The 20,997-nt window shown below is 62.0% G+C and overlaps 1 protein-coding gene across 1 annotated transcript in view; it reads right to left on the reverse strand.

Moving 5' to 3' along the window:
• The window catches only part of COL22A1 (collagen type XXII alpha 1 chain), a 118,837-nt gene that overhangs the window by 73,163 nt on the left and 24,677 nt on the right, over positions 1-20,997 (reverse strand). Inside the window, exons 4-13 of the mRNA XM_070392079.1 lie at positions 18,237-18,311; positions 16,441-16,552; positions 14,870-14,993; positions 11,349-11,624; positions 10,575-10,655; positions 10,176-10,292; positions 9,149-9,193; positions 8,332-8,394; positions 7,132-7,170; positions 275-328 (exon numbers count right to left, since the gene is read on the reverse strand). Of these exons, the coding sequence (XP_070248180.1) occupies positions 275-328; positions 7,132-7,170; positions 8,332-8,394; positions 9,149-9,193; positions 10,176-10,292; positions 10,575-10,655; positions 11,349-11,624; positions 14,870-14,993; positions 16,441-16,552; positions 18,237-18,311 (986 nt within the window). The remainder of the gene's footprint in view (positions 1-274; positions 329-7,131; positions 7,171-8,331; positions 8,395-9,148; positions 9,194-10,175; positions 10,293-10,574; positions 10,656-11,348; positions 11,625-14,869; positions 14,994-16,440; positions 16,553-18,236; positions 18,312-20,997) is intronic.

The raw sequence follows: 20,997 nt of genomic DNA on the forward strand, positions 1-20,997 counted from the left end.
GCGCAAACCCCTCCCCTTGGACCTCCATTTGGTTCCAAGTCTGGGCACTGGGGACACGCCCTCCAGTGCAGAACTAACTGAGAAACAGCTTCCAAGTGCAGGCAGGCGAGGCTGGAGCCGCCGCCGCCGCTGCTGCTGCTGCTGTTCCTATAACCACAGGCTGCCCTCCAGGGGCCTGGGAAGACGTCTGGCCCTGGCAGAGGCCATCCCAGCAGAGGGCAGGGGGTCCTGGCCTGGCAATGCCCTGTGGGGAGGGCGGTAGGAGCACACGTACCCGCACACCTTTGCTGCCGTCTCTCCCAGGGGAACCAGGCGGGCCCAGGGAACCCTAGGAAGAGAGAGAGCACAGCGTGAGCACAGGATGAGGCGGCGCTGGGATGGGCTCCTGGCATGCCGGCACCAGGGGACAGGCAGGCAGGATGGGCCCACCCTCCCCCCACCCGCCTGCACCTGGGCAGCACCTGGGAGGGTGAAAGGCGCAGGCACTCGGGCTTCACGCGGGACCTGCTGTGCCGGCTCACAGTGTAGCAAGACCCGGAGGTCTGCCTGCAGCTGAGCGTGGGTGAGAGGAAGGGCCACCTCCCTGCCCTGTGAGCAGCATGGCCACCTGGCTGCCAGCTCAGGGCCACGCGGACAGCAGAGACCAGGCCTGAGGCCACGGGGCCAGACAATTCTTTGTCGGGGCTGCCCTGGCTGTGAGGTGGCCACAGCATCCCCGCTGCCATAACCAAGACTGCCTCCAGATACTGCCAAGGGCCCCTGCCCTGGGAGGCAAGACCAACCGGCTAGCGCAGGCATTTAATTTACTTCGAAGCTGGGCTGGAGGTCTCCACTGGACCGAGACACACGCAGAAGCTGGTGACCAGCACCCCGAGGGGCAGCATGGGGTGAAGGGAGACTGGGGCCAGGCCGCTCACCTGCCCCCCCACCCCGGGCACATCTCCCCAAGGGACTGGGGCAACTTAAAAGCAGGGGACTTAGGCTTCCAGGCCAGGTCCCACCGTCTGATTCAACTCAGGATCCTGCCGAGACCCCCAGCCCAGCCTCCCTGTCCCTTTCCGTGTGATCCGGAGCGCATCGATGCTCCTGTGTGGAGGGGCCGGGGCTCGGGCAGGGGCTCCCGGAGCCCGAGAGGAGGGGCGGCCTTCCTCAGAGCAAAGCGAGGAAAGACGGGGACCCACTGGCAAGCACTGCACCCAGGGGGTGTGGAAGGGGAGACATGCTCCTTGGTCCTTGGGGATGCAGGGCAGGTGAGTCCTTTGGATGCTTGTAACCTCTGCCACTGAGCAGAACCAGTGAGGCCCCTGCTGGTCCTGTCTCGGCCGCACCCGTCAAAAGAGTGACACTAGGGACAGGGCTCCGCCCAAGGCGGCTGGAAAGATGCCGTGACGAGGCTTTGCATACAGGGGGACTGGAAAGCAGCATCAGTGCCGCCATTTCCGGTAAACGATCCAAACCTCATTCTTCCCTGTGAAAAGGAAATCGCTCGCCCGGCCGGCGTGGCTCAGTGGTTGAGCGTCGACTTATGAACCAGGAGGTTGAGGTTCAATTCCCAGTCAGGGCACATGCCCAGGTTGTGGGCTCCATCCCCAGTGCGGGGCGTGCAGGAGGAAGCCGATCAGTGACTCTCTTTCATCACTGATGTTTCTCTCTCTCTCCCTCTCCCTTCCTCTCTGAAATCAATAAAAATGTTTTAAAAAATAGAAGGCAATCACTCAGGATAAGAGGATGACACTAGATAAGCCCAGGAGACCCGTTACGGACAGGAACCAGGGCTGGGGGAGAGGCGCGTCCCCTGTTCACACTGGCAGCTGTGACTCTAAGTCCGGCCCTGAGCCCAAGTCAAGGCCCCGACCTCCCTGTGCACCCACACCCTGCCTCTGTGAGCTCACTGGGAGCCGCCCGGAGAGGGACATCTGGCAGGAAGTGGCCGCCACACCCAGGTGTCGGAACCAGAGCTCCAGGAATTGGGTGGTTACCTCATTGGGCAAAACACCGAGGAAAGGAGCTGGCACCCGTACCTCTGGTCCATGAACGACCGGGGCCTTTCTCTAAATGTTCACCAAGAGGTTGCTCATGGCAGGAGGGGTGGTGTGAGCTCTTCACCACCTGGGGGAGCCAGGCCAGCACTTCGGGTGGGGTCCGAGAGGCCCTCTGGGCCGCAGTCCTCAGGGGGGCCTGGCGCCGGCAGCCTCGGACACTGGGGTGCAGCCCAGCAAGCTGCTCTCACAAGCCGTCCAGGCAGTTCGGGCGCTCGGTCAGTGTCTGAGAACCGCTTCTCAGCACCGCTCAGCGCAGGCTGGGGAGTCGGACAACAGCCCAGGTCCAGGCTCGGCCACGTAGACAGACAGGCTCCCTTGCGCCTGCTCACGTGGTTGGTAAGCGTGTAAAGCGGGGACAAGAACACCCCCTAAGCTGAGGCGCGGTTGCAGCAGCCCTTATAAACACCGGTGCTGCCAGCATCCTCGGATGCTCGGTGAGCCGTTTCGGATGAACTGAAGAGAGGAAAGGACGGCTCCCCCTGTATGTCAGCCACCTGGAATGCACTTTCTAATAACACCCCCCACCCCCAACCCCCGGCTTCCTGAGGCTTTGGGAGGTCAGGTCATTTCCCAGCCGGGGGCCGCCCCTGGGGATCAGACCTCACAGATGCGGAGGGCAGAGAAGACGTCATTTGTGTATAAAAAATGGAGCACCATGCTGCCGAAAGGGTAATTACACTTAACACGTATGAGCACTCTCCACAAATATAACTCATTTATTTTCATTGGCTCATTTCATCCTCGTAGCAACCCTCTGGGGCAGCTGACAATCGCTGGTTTATAGCTGAGAAGAGCGAGGGGTGCAGGGGTGGAGTGACTGCCAAGGGCTATGCAGCTGTGAGGGGCAGAGCCCTGGGCCTCCCGGCCCCCGCAGGCCCGCGGCCCAGCCATCCAGCATTCGCACCCCCCCCCATAAATGCTCCCGCCTGCTGTGAGCAGCCCTGGGTCCTGGGATGGTCCTGTGTGTCGGTCGGAGCTGGGGGAAACGCACACGTCCCTGTCTGGCTCTGCCTGGGGCTGTGAGGTCCCCTAGACCAGTGGTCGGCAAACTGCGGCTCGAGAGCCACATGCGGCTCTTTGGCCCTTTGAGTGTGGCTCTTCCACAAAATACCACGTGTGGGCGCACATGTACAGTGCGATTGAAACTTCGTGGCCCATGTGCAGAAGTCAGTATTTTGGGGAAGAGCCACACTCAAGGGGCCAAAGAGCCGCATGTGGCTCGAGAGCCGCAGTTTGCCGACCACTGCCCTAGACACACAACTTCCCCTATGCGTCCTTCAGCACCACAGACAGGGTCTGCGGCACCTTTATTTATGCCAACTTTTGGCATTTTGCCCACAACCTACAGGCTTTCTGAGGGCGCAGAAGCAGCTAACGTATTTTAACCTAAACCCTTTAATTATCATAAAAATAGGAGGCCCTCCACCACAGTTATCCAACTCAGTGGCCATGAATAACACACATTAGCGCACAGGCTAAGAATAGGACTGGGCGCTGAGGAAGCTGGCCATGACCAGCGAGAAGGGGACCCAGAGCCTGAGGCAAAGGGCAGGAACAGACCTCAGACATCTCTCACACACACACCTACAGTCGTGTGTTAGGGCCCAGACGCTCTGCAACGCGGCCCCTGGACACAATGAGCTGCTCCCCACAGGGGCCTGGTTTTGAGGGTCAGGGATTCTCAGGTCTGAGCATCACATGGGGAAACTGGGTGAGTAAGGTCCTAGGGTCAGACAGACAGACAGACAGACGCGGCCTCTGTCCCCTCCCCCCACCGCTGGGAGTCACTTTTTGGCAGGTGGGACCCCAATGCCCCTCAAGCCGCCCGCCTTGCCCGAGAGGCGGGATGGTGCGTGGTCCACAGCGTGTGGAGGGCCCAGTGCCGTCCAACGTCAAATCAGAGAAGGAAGCGCCAGCCCCCCGGGGGGGGGGGGGGGTGGAATAACGGGGGGGCAGCAGCTGCTTTTCTCAGACCTGGGGGCTGGCGGCTCGCTGACAGCCTGCACCCGCCTCCTCCCAACCCTCCTGAACTTCATCTCTGGCCTCAGTTTTCCAACTGGCACCGACTTCTTTAGCTTCATGGAGAGCCAACCCACTAAGACCCTCCTATGCGATGACCTCAGAGCTCAGGCGCCTGCACGAGGCCCTGGCAGCCTCTCGGGTCGTCCGGTTGAAGCTTCCAGAAGGCAGCGAGCATCCTGGGAAGCCGGGGCGGCCTGGGCTGGTGTCAGCAGTGCAGACACCCCTGGCCCCAGCTGTCCCCAGTGGGGGTGATGGCCCCGCTAGAAACGGGAGACAAGCATAAAGGACAAGGAACCGACGCCTGAGTGACCTAAAGCTCTGTCTGACACGGCGTCCCGGCCCGGCAAATTCAGCTGAGCCGGCGCATCTGCTCGGCGTTTTTTCTGGTGCGTGGCCCTGAGGAGTCTGGGCACAGAATCCATACGGAGCTGTATTTACTGCCGAGTGGGCTGCTGTGGAAATGCTTAAGGCAGGCTTTTGGGTGATTGTTTCTGGGTTTTTCCCTCTAGCGAGCGCTGAGTAATGAGTTGCTGACCCAGGCACCGCTCTGCAGACGCTCTGCCCCAATTCCGTCCCTTGCGTCTCCAGGGCCTGGGCATCTGCGAGGGGTGGGCCAGACGCTGCGAGGGCCGTGGGGCGGCTCCCTCCCCTGTGCTGCTCCTTCCCACTCCAGGGAACCCAGGCTCCTCAGCACATCCCCTCCCTGCCCTGGGCTCGGCCGGCCCTGCCTGGAGGCCTGCTCCCACTGTCTCCCGGCCCAGCTCAGCTCTAATGTGGGTACCAGCCGCCTTCTCCAAGGCAGCACGGACGGCAGGAAGCACACTGCGACCTCCATCCTCCCTCGGGGCCACAGGAGACCTGGCCCCGGTGAGCCCTGACTCCGCTCGGCAGTGTCGGTCACCAGGACCCACTCCGGGCCAACTTCTGAGCTCCCTCCCTCTGCTCGAACTGGCCCGTCTCATGGCAGCCCAACAGCAGGGATTTGCAGCTCCAGCCTCCCACCTCGGACCAGGGGATGGAGCCGCTGTCTCCGGACTCCTAAGCAAAAGCACCGAGTTCGTTCGGTATGAACTATCGTAGCAAAAAGGTGCCTGAGCCCAGCCGGTGTGGCTCAGCGGTTGAGCAGATTTGTACGTGCAGCTACCGTGTGCCAGGGACAACGCCAGGTGCTTCCACGGGCATCATCAACCTCCTACAATCCCCCCCACCCCCGTCACAGCGCAGGGGGTCGACATGCATGGCCCCACTTCACAGATGAGGAAGCCGAGGCCCAGAGAGGCAGTAGCCAAGCTCTCCCGGCCACTGCAGAGCGGGATCCAGACCAGGTCTGCCCACCTCCCCCAACCTGGTTTGAGCCCCAAACCAAGGCTCCCCTGGTCCTCCCTCCTCCCAGGGGCCAGGAAAGGAGACCAACCCCGAAAGGCAGGCACTGCCTCTCCAGACAGAGGTCACATGGCAGGGGCCCTGCAGAGCCAGCCTGGAGCCTGCGCTCTGGCTGCCCGACACCAGAGGGCGCTGTGGGCCCGGGAAGGCTGCAGCCTCCTCCCTTGCAGGCCCTGGTCCCCCAGAGCGGGACCCTGGGATGCACCACAGGAAGCTCACTGGCTCACTGGAAACTGACTGTTTCCTGCAGACCTCACCTCCACGGATGCACACTGACCCAGTGCCCGCCCCGGAGACCTACGCCACGTCCTCACTGAACTGGAGAGAAGGGAGGGGCACGGAGGCCACCACCGCCCTGCTCTCCGGGGAGCCTGATCCTCACAGGGGCCGGCCCACACAGTCCCAGGGTAAACTGCACCACAAATACGAAGAAGTCGCGGCCAGACCAGTGACATGATGCCCCAGTCCCTCCAGTCACCCTCCCCGCCCCACCTCTCCGCAAACCACTCAGGAGAGAATATTCCCGCCAGGAAGCCACTTGCTCAGCCCTATTCCCGTGTCTTAGTCACAGCGACCTTCTCCCCTCCATGGATTCTGTGGTCGGAGGGACCCACCGGGCTGCCCGCGTCCTCGGAGGGAGACCAGAGACTCCACAGAAGGAAGCCCCAGGGGCTCAGGCTGCAGGGGCCTCGGGGCCAGGTCTGAGAGCCACGCCTGCCAGGCCTGCAGGCATCGGCGTCCCGCCCCTCGTGTCTGTCTACGGCTGGGAAAGCAGTGGCTCAGAGAGGGAGGTGGCACCCCAGTCACCCAGCCGCCCCTCTGTGGTGGGGCCAGGACTCGGACTTCGCCGAGAATGCACAGCTGACGGCCGAGAATGTGAGCCAAGGGGAGAGCGAGACGGCTGGTCTGTTCGGCCGCCCGTCCCTCCCGCCAGCACCGAGCATGTGAGGCCCCAGCTGCCGCTGCAACCCTGCAGCTCAGGGTGCAAAAAGCTGTGTCACAGGCAGGGCTGCAGGCACCAGGGAGGCACCTCCGGGCGTCAGGAGCCTAAGGCTGCATGTCCTGAGCTCCGTCAGAACAGACGAGGCAGAGCTGTGCCTGCAGCTCACAGAGACACCCACATGCCGGTCAGAGGACAGGCTGGTGCGGGGGTGGCACCTAGGGACTGCCCAGTCTGGCACCTGCCCCCCAGGGCTCCAGCAGCCCCAGTCCTGACACAGAGGGTCATCTGGGGGTCCTGCTCACACCCCGAGCTCTGGTTCCAGGCCCACAGGGAGCAGGCACGCTGGGAGTGTAAGGGCAGGTGTGGAACCTGAGCACTGGGGCCCGGGGGCGGGGCTCTGAACCACATGGAGTCACAGGGTGGCCACCATCAGCCCCACATCAGGCACCAGGAGGCTCAGACTCAAACTCGCAGCAAAGTCACCAGCCAGGTGGGCCGGGTGCAAAGCTCATGCTGAGCTGGGGGTCACGCTCTCTCAAACTGCTCTGTGTCCCCGTGCAGCGGTCACTGTGTGTGCCTGTGCCTTTAACAGGAGGACACACAAGGCCAGTGCCCAGCCCTGGAAACCCCGCCTCTCCCATCACATTCTCACCGGCCACACCTCTCCCAGCCCCAAGGCCTCGTCCTGTCCCAAGCCGCCTCCGCTGCCCTGGGGAGTCCGACAGCAAGGGAGACGCTTACCTTTTCACCCTTCTCTCCGTGGACGAACGGTCCCCGGCCCTGAAAAGGAAAAGAAAAGCACAGAGGTGACCCGGGGCCTGGCATCGAGTGGCAGCAGCTCCCGGGGATGGGACACAGTGGGCACCTCCTCGTCACTCTGCCCGGGAGCCTAGGAGATGGCACCACCGTGCAGGCGACGATTCTTGTGAGCACCATCGCATTCAAGTCCCCCACAGCTCCACGGCCTGTGCGCTCCCTTCTCCCATGTCAGCCTCAGGGAGCTACAACCCCCACACCCTGTAACTCACACACTTAACGTGCACAATTCGAGGGCTTTGGTTCCTTACCGAGCGGGAACCTATCGCCACAGTCAGCTTGGGGGCGATTCCTCCCCTCAGAAAGTGCCCTGCCTGTCGGGGCCGCTCCCCTGCCCCCCGCCCCCCGCCCCCGGCCCAGGACCACGCTCGCTGGTCTGTCTCGATGGGTCGGCCTCGTCCAGACATTTCATAGAGGGTGTCCAGTTTAGTTACGCATGTCCCTGGGAGCTTTCACCTCTCGGTCCCTCAGGGTTTGTGCTGTGCTGCCCTGAGGAGGGGTCGCTGTGCTGATCCTGCCTGGAACTCACTGAGCTTCTACCACATGTCCATGACTGCTTCTCGCCCACTCGGGACGCCTCAGCCGCATGTCTGGAACCCTCCGGCTCCCCTCCCTCCTCTCCTCCTGGATTTCCCATCCTGGGCACATGGGGGACTGATGCCCCCATTCCCCCCACTGTCTCTGAGGCTCTATCCATCTGTCTTCATGGTTTTTCCCTCTGAACTTGGGATGACATCATCTCTATTGATCTAGATTCAAGAATGCGGCTCTCCAGCCAGCGTCCAGCCCACTGTGGGGTCTCTAGTGATTTTCTTCTACGTTCCTGTTACTGTCATTTTAAACTCCAGAATTCCCACTTGGCTCCTTTCTTCGATTTCTATCTCTTTTTAATACTCAGTGTCTGATGAGATGTTGTCACATGACCTTCCCGTGTTTCTGTAGGAGTGGTTTCCTGTGGTTCTCTGGACGCAGTTAGAACCGTGTGAAACCCACTCCGTGCCCACAGACAGGAGCCTGGGTTCACCGTGAGGGAGGTACGGGGCTCCGTGCGTTCCAGGGACAGGCATGACTGGGGCCCCCGGGTTTCCCACCCCAGCCACGCAGAGGAGGGGTGCCCTCACTCACCGAGTCGCCTTTCTCACCCTTGGGTCCCGGAGCCCCGAATGGCCCGGGGCCTCCCCTGTCGCCCTGAGGAGTTGAAACCAGAGATGAACATCACGCAGGTCCTCCCACAGGGCTCCCCGCACAGGTGCCCACAGCCCACGTGCCCCACCCGAGGAGCAGCTGATCTCGGCATGGTCCCCTGCCCACCCTGAGTAACTGCCCAGCCTCCTCCTCCAGGGACGAGGGCCTCTAAGAAAGCGAGTGGCTGCAAGGAGGTCACGCTTGTCCCTGGGAATGGCCTGGCCCTGCTCTGTCTGAGCCCAGGCCCCTGGGAGCGTTAGAAGCCCCAGGTCTGCCCGGCCGGTGTGGCTCAATGGCTGAGCATCAACCTATGAACTAGGAGGTCACAGTTCGAATCCCGGTCAGGGGACATGCCCGGGTGGCGGGCTCGATCCCCAGTGTGGGGCATGACGGAGGCAGCCGATCAGTAACTCTCTCGTCATTGATGTTTCTCTCTCCCCCTCTCCCTTCCTCTCTGAAATAAAAATACGTTTAAAAAAGCTTTTTAAAAGAAGCCCCAGGTCGAACCCCAGCTCAGCTGCTGCTGAGTCAGGGCCGTGTCCCCTGCCACTCCTTGCCCACAATTTCAGGGTGAGAAACGGAGGTGCTGAGCAGGGGCCCAGAGGTCCTTAACCTCACGCCGCTGCCTTCTCCTTCCATCCCACCCAGCCGGGAGCCACGCCTGCGGGACAGGGACCGAGCACCGGTTCTTTCTCACAGGGAGAGCACGGCCGAGGCTGCCCGGCCCCAGAGCCACCCCGCCGGCCCCAGGACTGACCTTCGGGCCGGGAAGTCCCACGGGGCCACTGGAGCCCTTTTCTCCCTGAAGGGAAAAGGAGAAAGGGCACGAGTAAGGCTGTGTTTAACTCCTCTCCTTCTCCCTGCACAACAGGACTCTCCACCCCAGGAGCCATGGCCAGTCTCTCTGTGAGCCGCGCGCTGAGAATCTCCAAGTGCGTCCCTCCAAGCGACTGCATCCGCGCGTCCAGGTCTGTCTCCTTCCTCCCAGGCAGCGTCACCGAGCACCTCCGGGTGCTGCCCGGCTGGGAGGGGCAGACACAGCCACAGACTAGACCGCAGGCCAAGGCCCGGGGCTGTGGGTCCTTGAGCCTCATGGAGACCCTGCCCAGTACGATTCCACTTTTGTCATCTTGGTGCTGTTGGTGTCTGTGATGCCCAGCAGTGGACAGTGTTTTGTTTAGTGTTTTCTTACCCAAAGGGCCAGTGGTCCACAGAAAAACAGAACAGACGGCCGCCCGGGCACTCGATGACACACTGAATCTACGTAACGGATGCGGTGTGTTCACAGACGCACACTCGTTTTTAAAATTAGAACAAGATCCATAAAAACCTACTGGTCTACGCACTGAGGTTACAGAGTCCGGCTAATTAAAGAAACGTGGAGAAGAAAGGGACGAGGGTGTCCACAGAGCACGGCCACACCCCATCACAGCCCTTCTCAGTCCGATTCACAAACCAAGTCCTGCTTGGCTTAGCTGCCCGCGAGGGCAGGGGATGCGGGTGGGGCCGGGACTCCGAGGGAACCCCTCACTGACTTCAGGAAAACGCCCTTGGAGCTGAGTGAGGAGCCCCCGTCCTGGCATTCACACGACCAAGAAGTGAGAGGTCCAAGGAGCAAGAACACTTCCCTGACCTGAGAGTCACGGGCGCCTGGGAGCCTCAGGCCCTGGCAGAACACGTGCATGATGGGAAATTCCCACCTCCATGGCCGGTCCTATGGGCCAGCCTGCCCGCTCTGCTCTGGGGCTGCCGGCTGAGGACTCAGACGGGGCTGCAGGAGGTACCTTCTCTCCGGCTGGGCAGGAGCAGTTGATGGTCTTCAAGAACCCGATCTGCTCGCTGCCGGCGGTGGGTGGCGGCGGGGGCAGGGGCGGGGGCTCGGTCCGCACGGTCACCTGGCACTGGAGGGAAACCCAGGCGGGTCAGCACCTGCTTCTCACCCAGCGCCACTCCCCGTCAGGCTCTGCCTGGAGCCTCCTCACAGCCCCGGACAGACCTCACGGCCTGCTCGCCCTGCTGGACCAGGAGACGGGTCCCTCGCAATGATTCCGGGTCCCTGCCAGGTCCCCTTCTAATGGTGGGCGTCCCCTGAATACCGACTGGCCCTCCCCAGGCTCGGACACCCCCCTTCTGGAGGCCCAGGACCCAGTTCCTCCCAGCCTCTCTGTGCAAGGACGGCTCACCGGGCCCGAGGGGATGTCACAGCACGTCTCCAGCTCTGCGTGGCGGGAGTCGCAGTAAATCACGATTCGCTGCAGGTCAAACTGAAAGAGAGCCAGGGCGAGGGGGCGTCCTGGAACCCGGGACCCTGCACAGGGTGTGCACCTGATAGGACTCGTCAAGGGACACGCTTAGCATCTGTGCAGTTTACTGAGCGATCCCACCTCAATGAAGAAAAAACAAACTATCTCTTTATCGAGTTAGTTTAGCCTCGCCGCCGAGACCAAGCTGCTTTATTTACAACGTAAAAGTCATCTAGACGTTTCAAAGGCGTTATGAAAATCTAATTAGGTTATATTTTTAGTACCTGAACCAAAGTAGGGACACACGTAATTAGTAAAGTGAACAAACAGTAGGGCTATTCTATGTTACATAAGCACGTGTAACTAAACTACAACTATACTATTTGCCAGTACTAGGTAGTTAGTACGCATACGGGCTATATGCTATAGTATTTTTTATATAGAGATATATAGATATAGATATGCAGATAAACGTACCCTGTACCAGTGCTGAGCTCAGTGCCTGGCACACAATAGGTGCCCAATATAGATGTGATCAGTGACTGACTGAATGGCTGGCTGATTGAATGAATGAGTGAGCGAGCGAGTGATGTGACCCTGGGCTCCCCCATGGCAGTTCTGAGTCAGGGTCCTCCCTTCTAAGACGGAGCGAGGCGATGACTCGACAAATGATACAGGCAGGTGCGGGGGGCATGGGGAGCACCTGGTACTCACGTCGATGGGCACGCTGTCGTAGAGGCGCTTGCCGATCACGGTCTTGCCCTGGATGTCGATGTTCTCCCTCTCCTCGATGGGCAGCGTCTGCACCAGCGCGCAGTCGATGTACAGGGAGACGTTCTGGGCCTGGATGCTCAGCGCCAGCTTGTGCCAGTCCCGGTCAAAGAGGTCGTTGACCCGGGTGCCGCGGAAGACCACCCTGACGGCGTCCTTCACGGCGCCCACAGCGTTGTACTCGACGGCCTTGTTCTCGCCGTCCAGGCGGATGGAGACCTGGGGGGAGACCAGAGGCTCCGTGAGCTGCGTGGGACTGAGTGGGAGGGGCCTTCTTCTCTCTCGGCCCAGGGAGCCTGAGGCACATTTCAATTCCCTGCCGGCATGCTTCTGTTGGGGTGGAAACCTGGAAAACCACAAACCCTGACTGATAACCCAACACGTAATGCAATACGCCTTCTAGTTCCTGAAACTGGCTTCACAGGTTGGAGCCCCGTGTCCTCGACCATCTGGGGGCTCTGGAGAACCTGGGGCTCCCCTCCAGGTTTCCATTCTTCCAGCAGGTGCAGATCGAGGCCGGGGAGGGTGGCGGACCCGAGGCCTGAGCCTACCAGCACGGGCTGGGCCTTCACGGCTCAGACCCATCGCAAATCCTGTTGGTTTTATCTTCATCCACCGAGGCGGGCCACGTCCCCACAGGTACTCTGCCTACCGGGGGCCAGTCAGTGTCATCTTGCCCGGACGACTGTAACTGTCTCCCTGTTTCTAGGCTGCCCACCTCCGGGGCCTGGTCTCCAACAAGACCCTCACCTGCCGACAAGGCCAGGACCGTGGCCTCACCTCTAACGGCCCCGCACGCTGCCCCTTTATCGTGTCGGCATGAGTGACAGCCCTCGGTTTCTCCAGACGGCAATGAGAAGTGCCAGTGTGCAGGGTGGCTGTGAACACTAAGTCCAATCACGGACCTGGAAACCTCCGGGAGCAGATGGACAGGGCTAAGGGCATGGACGGCCGGCGACCCCGTCCCTCTCAGGGTCCCAGGACCTCCCAGGGCACAGTGGTGCCCCATCACTCTGCCAGGGGCGGCGGCCACCCAGGCTGCCCAGTGACGGTGAACTGCCCGGCACCTCTGGGAAGAGGAGCCTGAGGTCCTGGCAGGCGGCTTAGCCTCTGCCCGGCTCATCTCGCAGCATCTCAGCGCGGCCCGGCCGGCAAACGGAGGGGGAGGCGGGCAGGCCGGCGGGAGCACCAGCTCTGCAAACCTCATAAAGGACCAGGACCCAGACTGCGGGGGAGGTGCGGGCTGGCCCACAGGAATGTCGTGGCCGGCGCCCAGCCCGTGGCTGAGACCCTGGGAACCGGAGAAGCAGGACCGGGTGCTGGCAGGCGAGGGGTGAGGGTCAACACGAGCTGCCTGCTCTCCAGAAGGGCCCGGGAGGACTCGCCTCCCTGCACGCTGCCTCCCACACAGAGAAATCGGGCCACACGGCCGGCAGCCCAGGAAGCCCGTGGTCAGTGTGACCAGGGCTGCGACAGGAGCATCACTCGTCCGTCAGGACGAACTCATGAGACAGGAGCCGCCGTACACGGCGGAGAAGAGACAGACTTGGGGCTTGACTGCCCGGATTCAAATCCCGCCTCTCCTGCCACCACCTGTAAGAGGCAGCCCGGGCCTAACCTCACTGTGGCCAGTGCCCTCCCTCGTGAGATGGTCCAGCAGGTCCACTCACAGGGCTGTGATGAGGACTGAGTGAGCTGGGATGTGGGAAGCGCGCAGGACCACTCCCGGCTCCTACCAAGTGTGCACGCGTGGGTGAGCCCGCGTGGGTGAGCACGGGTGGGTGAGGACGTGTGGGTGAGGACGCGTGGGTGAGCACGTGTGGACGAGCACGTGTGGACGAGCATGCGTGGGTGGGCACGTGTGGGTGAGCCCGCGTGGGTGGGCACGCGTGGGTGGGCACGCGTGGGTGGGCACGCGTGGGTAAGCACGTGTGGGTGAGGACGCGTGGGTGAGGACGCGTGGGTGGGCACACGTGGGTGAGCACGTGTGGGTGAGCCCGCGTGGGTGAGCATGCGTGGGTGAGCACGTGTGGGTGAGGACGCGTGGGTGGGCACGCGTGGGTAAGCACGTGTGGACAAGCACGTGTGGGTGGGCACGCGTGGGTGAGCACGTGTGGGTGAGCCCGTGTGGGTGAGCCCGCGTGGGTGAGCATGCGTGGGTGAGCACGTGTGGGTGAGGACGCGTGGGTGGGCACGCGTGGGTGAGCACGTGTGGGTGGGCACGTGTGGGTGAGCACGTGTGGACAAGCACGTGTGGGTGAGCACGCGTGGGTGGGCACGTGTGGGTGGGCACGCGTGGGTGAGGGCGCGTGGGTGGGCACGCGTGGGTGAGCACGTGTGGACGAGCACGTGTGGGTGAGCACGCGTGGGTGAGCACGTGTGGGTGGGCACGTGTGGGTGAGCACGCATGGGTGAGGACGCGTGGGTGGGCACGCGTGGGTGAGCCCGCGTGGGTGAGCACGTGTGGGTGAGCACGTGTGGGTGAGCACGTGTGGGTGAGCACGTGTGGACAAACATGTGTGGGTGAGCACGTGTGGACAAACATGTGTGGGTGAGCACGCGTGGACAAGCACGTGTGTGCCAGGTCAAGGTCCGGGGAAGCTGGTCTCCACGCGAGGGCCTGAGCCGCCTCCACGCTAATGAAATCCTGAGTGAAAGTACAGTTGGCACCCCCAGCTGGGGAGCCCTGTTTTCCTTCACACGGTTCATGGTTCAGGAGAGAACAGGGCAAACCACAGACAAAGACAGGCTGGCCCACAGACGCCGAAGCCGGGCCCTGGGCCTCAGCAGAGCACAAGGCAGAGTCGCCGCCTCTCGCACCGGCGCCTCGTGCTGCGGCTGCGACGCTGAGGCCGGCTTCCTCCCCCGGCCACGGCTGCTCGTGGGCTGACCCACCTTTGCAGGGACGGAGCCCACACACACCAGATGGGCAAAGACCCGCTGCCCTGCTTCCCGCGGCGTGACACCCAGACGGTCCCGGGAGGGCTGCCTGTGACCAGCGGCATTGGTGTCAGGCACTGCGCCAGGTGTGGCCACCGGCCCGGGGTGGTGGGTTTGTGTCCAGGTCACGGCGAAGAACATCAAGACCCAGAGGACCACTCTCAGGGCCAGGGCCAGACACAGATCGGAACCGGGTCTGCTGACCCCGAGCCACTTTCTCCTCCTCCGTCCTGAGCCTCGCTCAGGCTGCGGACAGACAGTGCCATCGGCCTGCAGAGCAGCTGCCATGCCTGCGGGAAGCAGGTCCTCGCCCACCGGAGAGCCAGCACGCCACCCTCCCGGGGGAAGCGGTGCCCGGGGGGGGGGGGGGAGGGCGGGGGGTGAGGTGTGACGCCGCCCCGGGCCCCCGAGGGTCTCCTGGGCCTCCGTACATCCAGGCCCAGGACAGAGGCCCTGGGGGGCCCTGGGAGGTGCGAGGCCCGCCCCCGAGAAGGACCGGCTGCGGCCTGCGCCGGCCTGCGCACCTGCGGGATGCCGTACTGGTCGATGACCTGCCAGATGTACCAGTCTTCTTTCCGTGAGCTCTTCCGGAAGCGGAAGGTGGTGACGAAGGCGTACTCGTCGGGCAGGCCTTGGGGGAACACATCCCTGGGGGGACAGAGACAGACAGTGACTAGCGACCAGACAGGAGCTGCCAACAGAGGCTGTGCAGCCTGGTCCCTAAGCCCCGCCCACCGCGCCTCCTGAACACTTCTACCCCCGCCCCCACCTGACTGCCTCCCCCTTCCATCAGGGCTTCTGGATGACCCTGTTAGACCTTCCTGTGGCCCCTCCACTGGTCCCTTCAAATCCACCCACAATGCTTCCCTCTCCCCAGGGCCACCGTCCCTGAGGCAATCCAGGCTCCCAGCAGCTGAGTGGCCCAGCGCACCCTCTGCTGTCCCTGGCAGCAAGGCCCACCTTTGATCCCTGCCCTGCCCGGTCCCCTGCCCCTGCACCAGGACATCCTCCTGTCTCCACAGAGCCCGGGGCTCCAGCAGGCGTGGCAGCGGCCCCCATCTAGGGTCCCCGATTCCCTGCAGCTCCCCTCCCAATTCAGAATGGAGGGGTCCCTCACAAGGAGTGCTGAGGGGAGGGCGTCCCGATCTCTCTCCGGCTTTGGCGACCGGGCTGGGAGGGTTAGCTCCTCGCCATCCGCCATCCGGCTGGAGCATGGCAGGCAGAGGGCCAGCCTCAGCTCGCCTCCCCTCAGGTACCTGTGCCCACCCTGCGGACCTGGGCAGGCAGCTGCCTGGGGAGCGCTCTCGCACTCGGCGTTGGCTTCCCGGTTAGTGGTCTGGCCAGAGAGCCAGGAGGGGAAGTGAGGAGGCGGCCGGGTTCCTGGTTCTCAGACGCGCAGACCCTCAGGGACCCTGCGCTTGGCGAAGTCTGGGCCTCCCTCTCCGATTCCCATGCACAGCTCTAAGCTGGGGGGGGGGGGGGGGGGGGGGGGCGGGGTTGTTCCAAGTCCCTGTCTGAGCTGGTTTCCCAGGCCACACTGGGCACCAGCAGCAGCGCCGGGCTCAGCGCCTGGGCCTCCTCGGGATCCAGGGACGCTGAGGCCACAGCCTGGACTTCCCCTCCCTCTGCACACACGGGCTCCTAAGCCAGAGTTCACTCCCTCACTTTCTCTATGTCATTCATGAGTCCAACTAGTCTGCTGCTGTTGTCTAAACACACTTTCTTCTTATACCTTTGAAAGAACACACACTTGTGTGTGGATGTGTATATAGAGATACATCTCTATACGCTATATATTATTCTATCTATATATTTATGCCTATAGCTATCTATACTATATCTACATCTGTTTCTATTTTTCTATGTCTACAGAGAGAGGAACTAAGGCTTTTCTTAGGATATATATATATATATATATACACATACACACACACACACACACACACACACATACTAATATATATGTATATATATAAACAAGGAAAAGTTATGACAATGAGGACGGGAAAGGCATTAATGGCGACTGTCTGCAGGAAGCCAGTGGCCCGGCCTCGCCCTCCCACAAGCCCCGCCGCAGAGGAGAGGGAGCACTCACTCTGTCCTCTGCACCACGGGGAAGGACCCCATCCGGACGTAGGAGCTCTGCGCCCCGTCCTCTCGCTGCCCCAGGACGTCCTTCACGCGGAACAAATTCATCAGGTCAAACCCTGTGGGCAGGCGGGAGTGGGGTGAGTTTGGAGAGAGGAGCACGGGGACCAAGGAGCAGCCCCTCGCTCCCCAGAGGCAGCCGGGCCCCCCGCCCCCCCCCCCCCCGCCCGGGAGCCGGGGCTCCGCGGGGGGGGAACCCCTGCAGGGACATAAATAGCAGTGAGTGAGGGGAGGTCCAGCTCCCATTGCAATTCCCGTCCCAGGAAAAGGTGCGGGGGGTGCAGGCGCCAGGCCTCCCACCGAGACCGGGTGCCATCAGAGCCCGGCTGGGGCCGGAGGACCAGGGCAGTCAGCGGGGGTGGCCAGCAGTGTCCCCCAGTGGGCAGTGACTCAGCTGTGAACACATTCACTTGAAGGTGATCGAGTTAACAAGGCGAACAGGCTGAGTCATTTCATGAGTCGGACAAAGAAAGCAGATGGTGCTGGCACCTCCTGGGCACCGAGCAGGAACCGGGAGCTGGAGGTTAGGAGGTGCTGACGGGGCAGTGGGGGCGGGTCAGGGAAGGAAGCAGCTGATAAGAGTGTGGGGCTGCGCCTGCAGCTGGATCCAACGGGGAACTGGAAATGGGGCCCAAGGGGTCTCTACATCAGTGGCCACTGGCTGGCCCGGCCGCGTGGCTCATGGTTGAGCATCGACCAATGAACCAGGAGGTCACCGTTCGATTCCCAGTGGAGGCACATGCCCAGGATGCGGACTTGATCCCCAGTGGGGGGTGTGCAGGAGGCAGCCATCAATGATTCTCTCTCATCACTGATGTTTCTCTCTCCCCCTCTCCCTTCCTCTCTGAAATCAACAAAAATATATTAAAGGAAAACAGTCACTGGTGGCCGCTTCTGAGGACTGCTAGCCCCTCCCTCTCCGCCCAGTGCTCCCAGGCAGCACGCCCACCCGCCCCCATTCTCTCAACAGCCTCCAGGCCCAAGAGGCGGGGCTGGCACCTCTGAGTCCCCAGCAGCAGCGCCTGCACTGGCAGGTCCCAGGATGGGGCGGGGACTGGCAGTGCCTGCATAGCACCCCGTCCTGACGTCCTGACGTCCCCCGCTCACTGCCTGGAGGGGAGCCTGACCCGTGGGCATCACACATGGGCCAGAACTGGACCCCAGGCATGGTGGCTGGAGAGGAGAAAAGTGCCTGAGGTCAGGCCTTAAAGTGCTTTGCAGGCAGGACGCCAGGCCGCAGGGAGGAGGAAACAGAGCCTGTCTTTATCAGGATGATGGGCAGCCACCTGAGCCATGCCCGCCTGCCCCAGCACCCCTGTCACCAGAGACAGCCTCTGAGGAGAGGCTTGGTCCCCTGTCCCTTCGTGCTCTCACCATCGATTCACTCACACATTCACAACTGTGACTCGCCCGCCCCTTCACTCCCAGCGCCTCCGTCATTCTCTCTCGCTGGCCCTGCCAATCCCGCTTACTCATGCCCAGCTGGGTCACCGCTCATTCCAGCGCCCGCACCACCCAGTGACCCCCACAGGTCACCAGCCCGGGGAAACGAGCATTTCCTGACGGGCAGGCGGTCTGTGGAAGGGTCTGGCCACCGGCACAGTTCAGACCATCCTAGCGGCTCTTTGGTTAAAGACAGGCCCGGGCCCAGGAGGGCGAGGCCACCCTGCATCGGGGAGAGTCGGGCGCAGGTCCAGCAAGTACTGCGGCGGGCAGGCATGCGTGGGGGCCGCTTCTGCTCACCTGTGATTTCCCTGGTCCCGCCGTTGGTGTGCTTAAAGCGATGTCCTTCCACTCGGACGCTGGGGCACAGCACGTCTGAGAAGCAAGAGCAACAGAGAGGCCAGTGAGCCCACGGCAGCCACAGTCCCTCTGGGAACGTGACCTCACACGGATCCCCCCAACCCCCATCTCAGAGCATGTGGGGTCCACACGGATCCCCCATCTCACTGCATGTGGGGTCCTCTCAGATCCCCCATCTCACAGCATGTGGGGGTCCAGTGCCTGGAGCAGATGCACATGTGAAGGAGGCCCCGTCCCCCCCCCGGGAGGAGCCCAGAGGGTCTGCCGTGAGAGGGAGGCAGACGCCAAACCCAGGATGGACAGGTGACACGGGGCAGGAAAGGGCATGGGTGCTGGGGGCTCTGGACACAGAGCCGACTCCCAGCCTGGCCCAGGGTGGGGAGGGCAGGGGCTTCCCTGGGAAGCGAGGCTGGAGGTTCCCCTGAAGGAGCAGGAAGGCTGAGCCAGACGCACAGACGCTTGAGGGAGCCGCCCCGAGAAAGTCATACACTTGGACGTGAAAATCCAAGTCAGCAGGCGCCCCTGACCTGGTCCTCTGTGCCGGGGACCCACCAGAAGGTGCCTCTTATGCACCTTAAGGAGCTGCAGGTGCAAATCCAGGAGAATGAAAACCACTGGGCCGTACGAAGGCAGCAGGGCAAGCCATGCAATAAAACATGCTTCATGATAGGGTATCCATAAGCATCCTCATGATTCCTCGCTTAAAAGGAAAAGGCTGGAAGGAAAAAGGGCTCTGTAGTTGCCCTATAAATCCCAGAGGCACCCACTCTGAACTCGAGAGGCCTAGGTCCCAGTGTGGGCTCCCCTCCCCGCCTCCCAAGCTCTCGGTCTGGGTGTGCGGGTCGGTAACGTGGGAGGCCCTCCCGAGCACACGCGTGTCCTGGGGCTGCACTGAGGATGGGGCGAGACCATGCCCAGGACAGGACTGGGCTGCGGGGAGGCCCCTCCTCGCCCCTGAGGCGGCTTAGTATGGACGCCCCACCCATGAAGCAACTTGGACACAGGCGTTATTGTTATAACCACACATCACTAGGCACATCCGCATCCCATCAGCTCCACGCTCAATGCCCTCTCCTCACCTTTGGGGCACACACGTTCGAGGGTGGGGCAGGCGTGGGGCCCCTTGCCCCAGCAGTGAGGGGAATGAGTGAGGTCATTTCCTGATTTGGAAGGAGCTATTCTTTCATTTTTATTTTTGCTAATCCTCACCGAGGATATTTTTCCATTGATGTTTAGAGAGAGTGGAAGGGAGGGGGGACAGACAGAGAGAGAGAGAGAGAGACACTGATTGGTGGCCTCCTGCACACACCCTGACCAGAGCCAGGGATCAAGCCTGCAACCAAGATACCTGTCCTTGACCGGAATTGAATCCGGGACCCTTTAGTCCTCGAGCCCACGCTCTATCCACTGAGCCGAACAAGCTAGGGCGGGAGGAGCTATTTTTAATGCTGATCCTCAAAGGCACCAGGGGGTCTGACGAGCCCATGGCAGAAGGTATTCTGGACCCAGCACCGAGCTGTCTGTTGAGGACCCGGTCCGAGGGAGGAGGCAGGCGCTGGGTGATATTTAGACGGCTCCACCCAGGATGGTGGCAGCTGTGGGGTGGCGACCGATGGCTTTAACTTTGGCAGCCGGCCAGAGCGACGGGCTGGGGAGCGTGCGTCATCTGAAACGAGTTGACTCGGAGGTTCTAGCCTTGATTATGAGCGAACCCCAGGGCTGGTGGCTGGGGCTCAGGCGGGGGGCAGAGCCACTGAGCCTGGTCTCCGCAGCTATCCCAGGGGACAGCCTGATTCCCGAACCCCAGCAGACAGGGACAGGCTGAAGGCCCCAAAGGCAGAAAAAATAGTCTTCCCGCAGCGTCAGCACTTGGCCAGGCCGCTCTGGGGAGCCAGACTCCCCACGCCAGCTGCCACCCCTTTGGGGCATCACTAAGTCTGAGAGGCTTCCGGGCAATTTATAGCTGACTCCGCTCAGTCAGGACACATGGCTCCCAGAATACCCGGTCCAGCAGCTCCCCGGCCTGTGGGGCCCCCAGGCTCACCTGCTTGGGTTCCACAGTCCCTCTCAGCCCGTAACTCTATCCCTTTGGCCGGGAGATTTCCATGGCGTGGGTAATGATCTATTTATTTCCGCATTAACGCATTTATTCTAACTAAACACTTATAGGGCTGCAGATACGGTCCAGGCACTGGGGTACTTCTGGGGACACACAAGAGGGATAACAGATAAGTCACTGTTCCTGCCTCCAGGGCCCTGTGGGCCGACTGAGGTGACAGCACAAGAAAGCGTCTGAGCTGCTGCGACACCATCCGTGTCTCCTTGCTTCTCAGACCCTCCTCCTGTCTAAGCTCTGAGAGTCTTCCTGGCCTGGAGTCCCCCACCCCCACCCCCGGCTTTGCTCTGTCCCCTCTCTGGGTGAGGAGGCCCTCTCCCCGCCCGTGTCCCAGGGCTGGGGGTGCCATTCGGAAGGCACTGGTGCTCCTGTCTGTCTCCCCGTGATGGGAGTCCGCAGACCCGGCTGGATCTCAGTCCAACCCTAGCTACACGGTCCCCACAGCCCCAAGTGGGGACAGGTCTGGAGCCCACACAGAACAGAAATGACAGTGACACCTGACTGAGAAGGAAATGCTGAGCGGTGGCTGGGCCCCCTTCCAGGCATGGGCTTCCTCACCACGTGGATGAGCCAGTGAGAAGAGCT

This window comes from Myotis yumanensis, unplaced genomic scaffold, assembly GCF_028538775.1.
Source record: "Myotis yumanensis isolate MYYU_CA2020_CCGP unplaced genomic scaffold, mMyoYum1.0.hap1 SCAF_15, whole genome shotgun sequence".
Taxonomy (NCBI): Eukaryota; Metazoa; Chordata; class Mammalia; order Chiroptera; family Vespertilionidae; genus Myotis; species Myotis yumanensis.